At 46.7% G+C, this 15036-nt stretch overlaps 1 protein-coding gene and 1 pseudogene across 6 annotated transcripts in view; both read right to left on the bottom strand.

Moving 5' to 3' along the window:
- Nucleotides 1-7814: 7814 nt before the first annotated feature.
- Nucleotides 7815-8463, bottom strand: LOC109493584 (annotated as a pseudogene).
- A 1780-nt stretch (nucleotides 8464-10243) lies between these two features.
- Nucleotides 10244-15036, bottom strand: part of GAPVD1 (GTPase activating protein and VPS9 domains 1) — a 75802-nt gene continuing 71009 nt past the window's right edge. For all 6 annotated transcript variants that reach the window (XM_045043109.1, XM_019816519.3, XM_011288444.3 and 3 more), the window contains one exon: nucleotides 10244-14273. In XM_045043109.1, coding sequence (XP_044899044.1) covers nucleotides 14133-14273 — 141 coding nt within the window. In that variant the 3' untranslated portion in view covers nucleotides 10244-14132. The remainder of the gene's footprint in view (nucleotides 14274-15036) is intronic.

Below are 15036 nucleotides of genomic sequence, written 5' to 3'. Positions count from 1 at the left end.
CGTGCATTGATATACATGCCTGTGTGTGCACATAGACACATGTGCACGTGTGTGTGTGTGTGTGTGTGTGTGTGGTTCAGACAGGAGCAGAGGAGCTCCATAAGCCAACTAGGCCCACTTAAGATGGCTTTCCATCCCCAAACTTTTTGCCCAGGAAATGTAGTTAATTTAAACACTCTTCTACCTCCTTTCCCCCCACCCCCAACCCATCACTATTGATCACAACAACCCCAGTCTCGGGTCCTCTGTTTGGAAAGTCTTTTTCAGCCTGGTGCTCACCAGCTCGTGACCAACTTCCAGGTAGAGTAAAGGATTAAATGGAAGGCACAATAAGAAGTGAAACAATTAGAATTTCTGCCTCATTATCATGGTAATCTTATCAGTCGGATAATGAGGTATTAATGGAGATTTAATGTGCATCTCATAACAGAATCCCTTGGAGAAAACACACAGGGAAATTGCTGTAAATCCACTTAATGATGGAGAAGTCCCAAAACACCATATTCCAAAGGATGAAAAATGCAGGATGCAAATGAGAAAGAATCAAGGTCAATAACACCACGGGGACGGGCCTAATGGCAGATTTGGAGATATATGTAATAAAAATTGCATGTTGCTTTTAAACCTCACCCTCTGTTGTTTTCAAATGTGCATTCCTAGTAATGAAACACAGAAGTGCAGCCAGAATGATTTGTATGTTTTAGAAACCATAGGGGGGATGGAAACATGTCTCACAACCCATCAGGCCCCCTGAGGGGAGCCATGGGAAATGGGGTGTTTTACCGAGAGGTCTCCAAGTGAAGGGGGGCAGAGGGAGAGCCCTTTGGTTGGCAGAGGGGGAAGCAGCCTGAGTTCAAGGTCATTTGGGAAACAAGCATGCATTTACTTCCGCTCCTTCATTCAACCCTGTCAGTTGCCTGCCACGTGGCTGACCACAGACAACTCAGAAAGATGAAGGACACACACAGATACAAGCCAAACATAAGAGCTCTGATTCATAGAGCACCTACTATGTGCCACGTATGGCATCACTGAAATGCCATACATGGACGATCTCATTTAATTCCAACAGCAACACTGGGACAGAGAAACTATTAATATCCCCATTTCTCAGATGAGAAACTGAGGCTCAGAGAAATTAACAGTCTCAGGTTGCATCGTGGCCTGAACTTCACCACTACTGTATTAGGTTGAACCATATGAAGCTGCCCATATTTGACCGGGACCCACAAAAAGAGTAATTTCAGATGGATCAGGCTAGTATTTTACTTTGTGGCTAGGGTCCCTTTCTAAGATGTGGAAGCCTCTGAAAAAGGCAGAGAGAGGGACAGAAACCGTGCAGCTGAGTCTGCTCCAAGGGGCTGCCAGCTCTGAGGCCTCACAGGGGACCAGGGACAAGAACCCAGTGCTTCCGCTACAGCCCCTGGATTCCTGTTTCCCACATCAGCTCTGGGGGCTCAGCCAGTGGGTGCTGAGTAAATGGAAAGGAAGCCCCAAAACACCCATCCGGTAAATTAAAAGCACTTTGTGAATCGGAAAATGCTAAGCAAATGTTGGCTGTTCAGTTCTTATAATTTATTGATGATAATAAACAACCCGTGGGCCTCCCAGACAAGGACTGAAGATCAAGTTAGCTCTATTTTCCACTTTAATTTTAGGGCACATAGATAAGGAGGGGTTTGGGGGACTCTGAGCACAGGGTGACTAACTGTCTGGGTTTGCCTGGAACTGTCTAGGTTTTAGTCCCGAAAATCCCACACCCCAGGAAACACCTCAGCCCTGGGTAAATTGAGACAGCTGGTCACCCCGCCCCAGAGGGACACCTGGACTCCCAGGGTCATAGGTAGGAGACATCAGGCCAGTTCCATCCAGCACTGGGCAGGCAGCCCACTGTACAGAGGTGGAATGGGAAGGCAGACGAGGAATCTTCACACGCAGCCACTGTCTGAGTTCTGGAACGGCCACTGAACATCCATCACCTCCTTATTCCTTGGGAATCCAGAGAGCCAGAGGATCAGGGACCCACTATACAGATGAGGAAACTGAGACGTGGGCTGGTGAAGGGACCTGCCCAAAGTCACAAGTAGCCAGCGAGTGTCTGAAGGGCTGAAGAAGGGTGACAAGACCCTGCTTGAGGGTAGAAATGGCCCCCAGAGAAGAGGTCAGTCTCAACCAGGGAAAAGGCGGGGATCAGGCATTTGTGGAGTCTTGCAGCTGTGTTCCGTTTAATCACAGACTGCAAATTGAATGAAGTTAAGACAGTGTTGCCTCTTTGAATTTCCCCCAGGCCCTTTTTAATGAATAAATAGGCATGGTTTGTAATTAGCTTATCCATTGTGCGAATCTTCTAGAACACCTGAAGTGAGTTAAACATGCCCCCTGCAATCTCGTCGACAATATTAATTCGCTCAGCAAACCTTTCTTCCTGATCCACTGTGCATGCGACCGAACGATCACATATTGCTCTGCAGTGGACATATTGAGAAAAATTGGGATTTTTCGGCCTGGAAAGATGAAGACACAGTGTCCTCATCAGTTCTGCCTCCCAGTGTGGGATTTGGAAGCGACAAGTTGGGTTTGTTTTCATCAGCAAACGCTAGATAACCCGCAAAACAATCTCCCACCTTCCCCCTCACCCAGCCTTTAAAATCCCCACAGCCACCGGCTCCAGAGGCTTCTGGTCATTAAGGCCACCTCACAGAGGGGCCCGAGGCGGGGGCCAGCGGTCCTCACCAATCTGGGCTGCCTTCCTTTTGTGCGAGCTGTCATCCGCCCCGGACCCGCCCGCAGCCGCTGTTTGAGTCCGCTGACTCCTGCCAAGCTAACGGGCGTCCTGTATCATTTATCCTCTAATTGGGGCCGCTTGTCACGAGTTTTGCCTGGTTTCTGTGCTAACCACGTGGCCGCGGCTGAAATTCCGAATCCTAACATTTCCCTGCTCAGAGCTGGTGGGAGGGCCCCTCGGCACAGGTAGCCGTCTTGATTGCCTCCACATTTTCCAGCAAAGGGGTTTCCATTCATCTTCATCATGGGCTCAATCTGTGCGCAGAGAGGAGGCGCTGCCCTGGTGGGTCCTCTCCACCCAGTCACCTGGAGGCTCTCTCTCATCTGTTCCTCTGCGTTCACAGCCGCATTTATATTCCGCCTGCCCTGCTGTTTCCTCAGGGGTCTGCGAGGGGTCCCCAGCAACCAGGCCCCCTCCCCCCACCGGTCCCTGTGCGGGAGTCCAGGTGCCAGCCCGTCACAACAAAGGCGAAGGTCACCCCTTCTTCTGAACAAGGCGAATCAGGAGGTGGAGACGCTCCGTCTGTCCTTGGCGTGGCCTTGACACTGGCAAAGTGGACCTGGTTGTGTGTGGGGAAGGGGGAAGTAGGCTGTCCCTGCTCCAAAGAATCCTATTCAGCCTGATCTGCTGGTGCCCGCTGGGTGGCAGGCTTCGTGTTGGGCACCGGGGAGGCGACCAGCGTCTAGCCCTGCCCTCAAAAGGATCGTCTGCGCAGGAGTGCACCCAGGATCAGGATAATGACCCATCATGGGTACCATCCTCTACGGTTTGCGAAGCTCCTTCTGCTCCCGCCTCATGGGAGCTGCCCCCGACCCCATCCTGTCGGGCTGATATTTTGCAGAGGGCCAGACAGGACCCCCAAGTAGCTAAAAAAACAAGGACTTGGAAATCCTCTAGACCTGGACCAGATCCGAGCCTTGCCATTTATTTTCTACGTGGCTTTGGATAAACCACCTCACCTCTCTGAGCCTCAGCTTCCTCATCTGTAAAATGGGGCTCATACTACCCAGTTCACAGGTGAGGGCTCTGTGACGTATCGTGTATAAAGCACTCAACGCTGTGCCAGGCACATGAAGATGGTCCCAGAACCCGAGGCATTATTGTGACTAACAATATGTGCACCCTCGGTAGCACCTCCCTGAAGGACAGGGTGCGAGGGTCCTCGCAGTTTGAGAACTGGACTGTGTCCAGCAAGATCATCTCGCTTTGGAACCTGTCAGAGCTGGGCTCAAGTCCTGACTGGGTTACTCATTGGCTATGTGACTGAGGGCTGCTGCCTCATCTGTGAAATGGGAATAATAACCTTGCTATAGAAATACTTTCTAGATCGGGTATAATGGTTATTGTTTGCTAGAACATAGGGCGGGCAAGGAGGACTGTGGTGTGCCTAGTGGAGGGGGGCGGGGCATGAAGGAGTCCCGGGGTCCATCTAGAGCTGGCCAAATAGTTTGGTGAAAGACCCGATGAAGGGGGTTGGTCCTTTCTGTGTCCAGGAGCCTCTCGCTCTCCTGGGCACACTGACCCCTCCTCCAAAGGGGCCTGGTGGGGTGGGGTGGGAGGGGGTGGCGGGGAACCTTCACCAGGAAGCCCTTTCAGCCAATTGTCTGTACCTGTCCTTGGCCACAAGATGTCACCCAAGGAACAGCAAAGCAGGGACCTGGGAGGAAACCGGCTAGCCCAAAGCCAGCCCAGGAAATGGCAAATCCCAGCCCTTCTCACAGGACCCCCACCCCTGGGAAGCCTCAGGGGTAGAGCCCGCGAATTGGACGTGCTGCAGTGAGTTCAGGTCCCAGGCTTCCAGCAGGATGTGACCCTGTTGCCCCAATGAACACTAGTTTGTATAGACCCCCCTCAAATTAATAAGTAGATATGATAATTCCCACCTCACAGAGCAGGAGTAAATAGTGCCCGGGGAACAAGGGTGGGGAGGAAGGCGGCAACGACACCCACACTTTAGTGTGACTGGGCTACATTTGGGGCAGGCGCTCAGCAGGGTACCTGACAGCGTCCATCCCTGCCCCATGCTTGCTAAGGTGTGGGGAGCACACACTGAGAGCACATCCTCTGCCCCCCCCAGGCTCCCTCTTCTGATGACTCCACCTTTCCGGTTGTTCAGCTCCACGTGGCCCAGCAGGACCCGTACCAATTCTTTGTGTGGCAACCACCTGGTGCCTGGATCTAGAACAGGGAAGATGGGGAGCAAGGGTATGACTCCGGCCCTGGAGTCCCCGGGGCAGCCCCAAGTGAACCACCCCAATGGTGGGCAGCCCACAGTCTGGAGTCCGGGGACCCCCTCGCCCAGCCAGGGCACGCAGCAGGAGTTGTCGAGGCCCAGCCAGTGCCCTGGTGTCTCCAGACCCGAGGACCAGCTGCAGGTGAAGAACCCAGGTGTTCTGGGCCCCCATCCTGACCCACAAGGCCCACAGACCTTGACCCTGGCCCAGGGGCCCAGTGTGCAGCCTAAGTTCTTCACAGACTTGTCACAGACTTGGCACAGCTGTGCTGGCACTTTGGTGGGTGCAAGGCTCCTCATCACTTCCTCCACTAGATGGCGCTGCAGAGGAGTGTCCCCCCACCTACGTGCCTACCAGGTGGAGGCCACGGGCTTGGGGCAGGGTGCCTTCCCAGAGGATGTGAAGGTGGGGAAAGAAGGAGGAACCCCCTTTGCTGAGGAGCTACTGTCTGTCCTCTCCTCCATCCCCATCTGCAGACATTTGGGGACACCTGCAATTTGGGATGGGACAGTCCCCTAGGAGAGCACAGACTCCAGGGAGATCATTGCTTTGTAGAGAAGTGTACAGGGAATGTGGCCTCACTGTGGATGGAGGGAAGGATGGGGGCGTCTGGGGAGACTTCCTCCGGAAGGGACATTTGAAGTTGGAGGAGTGTTTAGGGAGAGGTGTTGAAGCCAGAAGGACCCAGCAAAGGCAAAGGCTTATAGGCAGGCAAAGCATGACCCTCTGGGTAGAGGTGAGAGCTTTGAGGTCCCAGGTGGAGCTGGAGGAGAAGGGACAGGGGGAGGCACATAGCTGAAAAGTAGGTTGGAACCAAAATAGAAGAGAGAATTTTAGGCAGAAGGGGAATCTGATTAGACCTAATTGGAAGAGCACCTAGGAGAAAGGGCCTGGAGGGAGTCGGAAGGTGGTTGCGGGAACAGAGGTGGGGGAAAACGGCTGTGGTAGTGGACGTACATTCAGGAGAAGTTGCTCGGGAGACATCAGGAGGTTTGGGTGACCCAGAGATGGGGGCAGTGAAGCAAAGCGCCAGAGGCAGGATGGGGCAGGATGCTTATGGACCGAAGTATCCAAACCCAGAAGGGTAAAAAGGAAAGCTTCAGAAATTGTGCCACTCTAGTTAGTATTCATGACCACAGCACAAAAGACGTAGGTTCACTACAGAGCCTTTCAGTTAAAAACGGGTTCCTTTCGAGTGGTTTCTGTGCTCACGGGTTGTTCATGTGTGCCTGGAATGTCTAGGGGCATAGCCACTGCTGCCCATCTAGGGTGACCTCCATGGTGCCAGTGCGCTTTAGCTACATCCCTCAAACGATAGGGCAGGAGAAATATTTCAAGATGATATATATAATCCTAATATACATAGGAAAAAATCAGATACTGGAAGGGTCATTGAGATAATAGAGCCCAACCGGGAACAGCCCTTCGAAGTTGTCACTTGCCTTAGGTCTGGTTCGTGGCGAAGCTAAGATTAGAACCGTCTTCCGGTGCTACAGCCACACACAACTCAAAACCATGGCTTTTCAGGTGGCAGGAACCTTCCAGGGAGGGAAGACACTTCAGGCTGGTGGGTGTGGTCCAGTTTTGCAGTGGAGGAAGTGCTAGGGGGAGGCCCTTACCACCTTCCCTTTCTGTCATCTGTCACTTTTTTTGCTCTTCCCTCCTTCCCCTTCCTCTCCTGGAGCGGCTCACTCCCCACTCGGCCCCAGGGCCTCAGTCATTAGCAACAGTCACAAGAGAAGGGACACAGGGTTGTTGGTGATCAAGAAATGAGTGGGCAGGAAGGAGGTCAATAAATCCAGGAGTTGGATTCCATGGATTGACTGAGGGGCTCGGAAAGAGAGGAAAGTCAAGTCAGATGCCAGGGGCTGCGAGAACTAATGGGACGCCAATTGTAAGCGGAAACAAAACACAACAGAAATCAGACATTTTGAAAGCGAAATAGTGAGGATTATGAGGAAGAAGATTAGACAAATATTTTTTTCATACAGAAATTTGAACACTGTGATCCTCTGGAGATGTTCAGGCATTTGAGATTTGGGAAAAAGATAGTTTTTACATAACCACCCTGGTTATGAGTAAAGAAAACACTTGTATTTAAGCAAATAAAAAGAGCTATCCTTACAGGATAAACTGGACTGGCCATCTGGTCAAAGTTGTTTGTTTTTTTAATATTTATTTGTTTTTGAGAGAGCACAAGCAGGGGAGGTGCAGAGGGAGGGGGGGACAGATCAAGTCCTCTGTGGGGCTTGAACCCACAAACCATGAGATCATGACCCGAGCTGAAGTCAGACACTCAACCGACTGAGCCACCCAGGCACCCCTGTGTAAGGGTCTGCCTTCCTCACACCTGTCATCCTTATAGGATGTGGGGCCAAGCCTTTAAAAATTGAACAACTTCTGCAGTGGATCCTGAATTTTAACAAGCATCAGAGTCAGATGGGGAGCTTGCTGGGAATGTAGATTCCTGGGCTTTCCCCCAGAAATCTGATTCAATGGCTGCGGGGTGAGATCACAAGTTTATGGATGTCGCCAGTTAGGCAGTGCATGTGGTCCACTGGTTCATACTTGGTGAAAGGCTGGCTGTCATGGCATTTCTCAAACTTCCCTGAGGATGTCACCTGGAGGACTTTTGTTTTTATATAAAAGAAAACTTTTAATGCTTGCCCTTAAAAATTATAAAGACTAGGGGCACCGGGGTGACTCAGTTGGGTGTCTGACTTTGGCTCAGGTCATGATCTCGCGGTTTGTGAGTTTGAGCCTCATCTCAGGTTCTGTGCTGATGGCTCGGAGCCTGGAGCCTGCTTCGGATTCTGTGTGTGTGTCTCTCTCTGCCTCTCCCCCAGTCACGCTCTGTCTCTGTGTCAAAAATAAACATTAAAAAAAAATTGTCTTAATTATAAGGACTATACATGATTTGGAAATAAGACTACCAAACAATGGCCAAATAAGAACTGTCCATTCCATGCCTTCGTTTGGTCCCTTGGTCACTCAGAAATAAAATGTTATCAGCTACTGCTGTTGTTCCTTGTCACCTTCCATTATTTTTGTCCGTGAATTCACCATAGTCTATTTCCCTTTCCATATAAATTCGAGACCCTTCTTCATATACCAATAGGCCACATCTCTGAAACTTGTCTGGAATGATGACATACTGTGCCACGTTGTCATTTGACTGACATCACCCACTTGGTATGCTTCACTTTTCTCTCATCGCCACATCTCATTTGCTGCTGGAGAAAATACTGTGACTGGGTGTTTTTCTTCCACCTGCGTCATGACAGGGTCCTGACCCACTTGCCCTAGTAAATGCACACGATTCAGAGATCTTTCAAGAACGAAACCGCTTGCTATTTCAGACTCTGCTCTTAAAAACTGATCAAGTACCTGTAATACAGTTCTTTGAAATATGGCTTCTATTTTCTTTTTTCTACAATTTAATCGTTAGCCTTTTCCTGACTCTCTAGGACCACTTGAGCATGTAAAGATTCCTGGTTCCATTCTCAATAAATTCAGATTTACAAACAAGAGTACCAGGTGATTCTCAACAGGGAAGTTTAGAAAAGCATGGTTTACAGAACTCCCTGGGGCACAATTTTAGGTCCCAACCCCAGAGATTATAATTCCTTTGATCAGAGTGAGTCGGAACACAGCCCTTGACTGAATTCATCAGGAATGATTAAGAAACATCAGCAGCAAAGGGGCGCCTGGGTGGCACAGTCGGTTAAGCGTCCGACTTCAGCCAGGTCACGATCTCACGGTCCGGGAGTTCAAGCCCCGCGTCAGGCTCTGGGCTGATGGCTCAGAGCCTGGAGCCTGTTTCCGATTCTGTGTCTCCCTCTCTCTCTGCCCCTCCCCCATTCATGCTCTGTCTCTCTCTGTCCCAAAAATAAATAAACGTTGAAAAAAATAAAAAAAAAAAAAAAAAAGAAACATCAGCAGCTATGTATATTAATCAACAGCCCTGGTTAAAAAACATTTGTCAAGCCTACAAATTAAGAGCAGTAAGGAAAGCTGAAGTGAAAATGTCCTATATTTTTAAAAATCACATTAAAAGGGGCACCTGGCTGGTTCAGTCAGTGGAGGGGGCTAATCCTGATCTCGAGGTTGTGAGTTCAGGCCCCACGTTAGGCAGAGCTTACTTTAAAAAATCACATCAGATACTCTTTTCACAGGTACATAAAATTTAATGGTTTTGGCCAGCAACATGCTGAATTCCTAGTTAACAGAATTAGGTCTACTGTGGTTTTCATGTTCAGCATCCACAACAGGTTCGATGACTTGGAACTGAGCACTATTCCCAAATGTGCAAGATGTTTTCAGGATTCTCGCAACCAGAGATTTTCCAGCCTCTTTGGTCAATTTTCTAAAAAGTCTATGTACTGCATTTTGGTACCACCAAGAAGATGGAAAAGGATTCTCCTGGAATGAAATGACCGAAGCAAAAGCTCTCCGATGAAAACTGAAATCTCTAGGCAGAGGACACATTTACAGCCAAGAGGAGCTTCTGAGAAAGGATTTCCCTTTTCAGGATCATGACACGTTTTACAGGCAGTGCTGCATGGAGGCCTAGCTAAACAGTGCCACTGGCTCAGCCTCCTTTGGGAAAAGCTACAGAGCCACTTCTTGGGAGAGAAGGGTTGAGTGGGTACAAATATAACAGGAGTCCAAGCACACAGGTAATGCCAAGTTGGCAAGTAGAGTCGAATTCGATGTCCAGTTTTAGGCCAGTGATAGCATTAACTTTAATACTGAACAGACTGAATGAACACTGAGCCCTAATCAAATTTTTTAATGTTTCCTTCTAAATAAGGAGCAATCAATACAGGGAAAGCACCTTTCCACCAGCAAGGGAAGCCTGCAGAGTGAGCTTGTGACAAGGGCTCCTTGTCTAATAGCACCTCCCCTGGGCCGAAAAGGTTAATAAAGGCTTCAGGGAATACTGTGATTAGGACTTTTGCTCTCAGAACTAAGGCTGATGAATCGCTACCAAATACAAGGGCCAGATACAAACTGTGTTAAAACAGTAAACGTTCACAATCTCGTTAGTAACCGCTAGCTCATTCTAATTCCTTCCTGGACCACACTTAACAAATGTCCTTAGACGTTCAGATGAAAAAAAGGCAAGTGTGAATTCTTGGAGAACGTTAGTAATATTTGGAGTCAAAGAAACTTTCAGAAATGCTTCTGCGTACAAAATAGATGATGGAAACATAAAACGCAGTGAATTCAACTGCTCTCCCTTTTTAATCAGTTTTACAGAATGAGACTGTACATTAGTGATCACATTAGAAGACAGGATGAGTCTCCTGTACATATACAAGATTGTGCAAGCTCATTAACTGAGGCTTAGGTAAGGTTTTATCAGTTTCGAGAGGAGAGGCAGTACAAAGCTTTTTAGTACAGGAGAAGCACAAGAATACGGTAACCAAGACAGAGTATCAACTCAGCAGGGGTGAATTTTTAAGGCGTGTGGCCCCTGCCCGCACTGTCTGCCATTAACCAAGTGGAGAGGACCTCCCCACTCTCGAACTTAACCATTGCTGAGCGCAGGCCTGTGGGACACAAGAGCTCCACCGTGACTCCATAGCTCAACCACACCAACCGTGACAATGCGCAAACTAGGTTTCCCTTTCTCTAAGTGTTCTCCAGGGTAATAAAGCCGTTCCTGGTCATCTTACTTCTTGGGTAACCTACATTCTAAGGTATATTAAGTATTAACCTGGCAAATTCTCAAGCATTTTGGCATTCAAAATAGCTAAAATACCTCATCACTGTTAATCTACTTACTAAAAATTCTTTGAGCTTCAAGATGGTTTCTGATTTCCCCCCACCCCCCGAATTATGGCAATCAAATACAGAATAAATTCACTAGATTTAAAAGAACTAGAAAGAGGGCAAATGTAGACTTTTCCTTAAAGAAATAAAGCAGGAACGGAGAAGCAGGAGGAAAACGTTGAAGAAGCTAACCCCGCTACATTTCTATCACTCCCATGCAACCCACTAATAATTTTGAGCAAGTGTGGTCCTCCTTTTCCCTTTCCACACCCAATCACATCAGAGAACGGGGTCTTTAAAGCCTCACCCGTTTAAAACATGAAGTTGACCTTTACTTGGCTCAAACTGGAATCCGCATGGCAGGTTACGCAAAGACGGTGCTGGATGGGCACGCGCGCTCAGCTGCTGGGTCTGACGAGAGCGCGGCCTCACTACCATTTGGGCCAGGTTCCTGTTCTCTGGCTTAGCACGTCAGCAACGTGTATATTGAAAGTCTGGATTAAACAAAGGCTTCCAGGACACAACAGGAAAAGGGAAAACCATGCATCACATCTATTTTCAATCCCTCACGAAGCCTAGTTCTCTTACTACAGCAATTTAATATCTGTATAAAAAAAGGCTTTCATAAGCAGGTTTTAAAAAGAAAAAGCAGAAGCCAGCAATTCCTGGGGCTGAGACGTAAACTAAAGCGGAGAAAGAAAACAAAAACGTTTACCAGGTTTAAAAAAAATAGTAATTTTATGAAGACCATCCTCAGTCTGTGTTTCTACTGCTTAACTTTCAGGAAGCAGAATATTAACACAAAATATAAACTGATTTTTCACTAGAGAAGTTAACTGTAGAATATTTCAGTGAACTGAGCCACTCTCTCTCCATTTAACAACATCATTGCAAATTCCACATAATACTCAGCGGCTACTGTTTCCTATGGGTGATTTTATACTTTTGCACTAATCCCTCATATAAAATAAGTGCTGGGAGGAAATGTAATAAGAACCAAAGAACAACTATCCCTCCTTCCCAAAGGAGCAAAGTCAAATTACTCCCTGTCTCCCACCCTACCGCTGCCACGCAGATAGTCACCAACTCCTAAATTCAGAAATCAACACTATAAGAAAATCATGCCATGAAATCAAGCCAGCAAAATGGCTGATGCTGATTGGTTCTTGCTCCTAAAAGGGTTTGCAGAGGGAGATGTAGCTACTCCTTAAAGAGCCGGGCTGTGCTCCGCCAGCTCCCGAGTTAAGACCCAGGCCCGGGCCTCTGTCTCAGAGGTGTAATCGGACGCCAGATCCCTGGGGTTCCACCCTCACCCCTGGCCCCAGCACTGCATGGCTCTCACCTCCTGCCTCCAGCACAGCCCTACACCCACAACTCACCACCTTCTCCTCCTCCACAGAAAAGAGCCCTGTGCAATGTCCACAGCTTTGTATTTATTTCTATAGTGATAACACAGAATGGATTTAGCAACCATTTGGAGAGGAAAAAAAATCTGTTAAAGCCCATAAAAATGAATTTCAACTATTCCAAGTCTTCTATTGACTTAACATTTATTGAATCAAATACTGAAATAAATGGACTCGCCCTAGGTCTTAGAAATCGTGTCAGACTGTTTGTCTTGTAAAGTATTTAATGACAGGATCTGACTTCTAATACGTAGGCAGGTTTGACAGTCACAGCCCATGAAGCACAGGACTCTACACAGATTTCTTGACCTAACATTCAAAAGGACATTTTGTAGTACTAGTTTAATTTTGATCTCTCCCTAAAAGGCAGAAACCACATCCCACACTCCTATGTAACTTATCTCGGTATTCTAAAATAAATGAATGAGAAGAGATGGGAGCATAAAGAAAATCCAGCTTCTTTAGGCACAATTAAACACAGAGGTCTCGGAGAGAAGACGGCCTCCGGGTTCATCTGCTCACCGCTGTTTGTCACAGTTCCCTTAAAAATGCCTAGAAATGCTGCTAGCAACAAGGGACTCAAAGTATGGGACTGAGTTTGTTATAAAAGAAGCTAACCAAGTTTAGGAAACATACAGAGTGAGAGCAGTCGGGGATGACTTACGCCCCAGACTTGTGCTTGAAGCTCTGGTGTGCCTCCCTAGCCAATTTCTCACACACCAACACCCATTCCTGATTAATTATCAATATACAATCAAACCAAAATACTGAAACCCAGACTTTTGTTCAGAAGAGGGAAATAAAGGCACAGAAACCTGCCAAAATAGATTTTTTTCCATAAGAATAATATGGTTGATTAAAATAGTTTATCACTAGTAAAACTTGTATCACTAGAGCAGACAATACAAATTAGTTTTTAAAAAAATGACATTCACTGAATTCCTGGTCTGTCATTCAATGTGAATAATCATCAAAAATATATTACAATGAAAGGTTTAAAAGGAGTTCTGTTTGGGGTTTCTACACTGTATTTAGTATGTACCACAGTAACATGTTAGGTATCTACTGTTCCTCTGTATGTAACGCATGGCGATTAAACAGTCTACCTCGCTCCTCCTGCAGGCTCAAAGACGTCTGTGGTGAGGAATGTCTAAGTGATTGTTATACCCCTCATCAAAGGCAGCCTTGTGCATCAAACTCCACACCTAGAAAGTTCAAGAAACTGTTTTACACTTTAATAAATATTTCTGTGTATTTGTCTGTTGCTTTTAAGCTCAGCTTAAACTTTGTCAAGGAAACCATTTCACAAGAGGGTACGTCACAACCTACTATCAGCAATATTCCTTGTTTATTAGAATCTGAAGATGTCCATATTACATCAAATATAAATATATATTATATTTACATTTCCTTCTTAGCTTTTCGATCTAGGTGAGTGTATTTATATAATGCCACTAATGTCACCACTATTATAATCCTCAGTGCAACTGCTATTTTCCTTCCATTAGATGCATAGAAGATTACGCAGCATCTAAAAAGAGGTGTACTGTTCTTTTCTTTTTCTTTTTTGTTTTTTTAAATAAAAGGAAAGAATGGGTATTCGTGAATGGAGATCTAGGAATTTTCCAGATTTTGTTCTGTTTTTTAATATTTCAAAATACCTGAAAAATGTGGTCCCTTTTTGCAGTACTAGTCTCTACTTGGGACAAGAAAATAACCAAATATGCAACAGAAAAGAAAAGAGCCCAAAGAAAAGAGAACCTGCTTGTTAGCTCATTAATCTGTTTAGTAAAGATCTGTTTTAAAATGTCTGAACGCTGTACAATATTATACAAAAACAATCTTCAGCCTTCAAAGCAGCTGGTACATTTTCTAAGAGAGCTGTTTGCCCGCCTAACAGTCTGCTGCCTCGGTGGGCCTTGGTCTTGGTCACTTCCGGTCATCAATCGTTTTAATGAATTCCACCGCTGCCGTGAACTGCATCCACCAGTAGGACTCCTCTCCAGACAGACAGCTGGCATAAAAGCTACTGATATACTGGACGGTAGACAGCAAACAGGGTGGATTTGCCTAGAGAAGTGAAAACGAAGAAAGTCAATTACTCAGATGTACAACTCCGCAAAAACCATCTAAGCTAACATCTTCCAATGTCTTCCTATGAAAGAGACACCAGTCCTTTTGAAAATAATCCCCAAAGTCTTCTTTGGGAGCAATTTATAAACCTTAGCCACTATGAGTAACAATGGTATACTGGAAAGGCAACTCAGGTTCTAATGCCAGCTGAACTATCTAGACCTTTCTATCCTTGTAAGTCAATGAAGCTTGCTGGTCCTTATGGAGGCTGAACTAATCCTAGTGGACTTTACTCAACACATCCCAGGATTCCAGAATGTTAGATAAGGAAATAAAGGCTGTACACCAATTGAGAAAGAAAAAAACTAAAAAGATAATATGGTGAGTTGCCAGAGGTAACACAGAACATCTCCTGCTTTTTCACTTTCTTCACATAGACAGAAAGGACACAGGCGTTGTAAGTGGTTGGGAGGACACACTAAGGTCTGTGCCCCAGAACGAGCTCGCACTGGCTCTGCAAAGAACGAGACACATCACACCTGGAAGATACAAGGACAACGGCCGACAGCAGGAGTCGGGAAGGCTGACCGCACACTGATCCTATAGGCTGCCGACTGAGCTAAGAATTCAGATTGCAGAAATACCGCAATATCAAGAATTAGTAAAACATATGTCAGGTATACTTTATTTTCTTCAACTTTTTTTTTTTTTTTTTTTTTTTGGGACAGAGAGAGCCAGAGCACGAACGGGGGAGGGACAG

This window comes from Felis catus, chromosome D4 (genome assembly GCF_018350175.1).
Source record: "Felis catus isolate Fca126 chromosome D4, F.catus_Fca126_mat1.0, whole genome shotgun sequence".
Classification (NCBI taxonomy): Eukaryota; Metazoa; Chordata; class Mammalia; order Carnivora; family Felidae; genus Felis; species Felis catus.
Note: the sequence above shows the minus strand (reverse complement) of the source record. Positions and strands in the feature narration are given on the sequence as shown.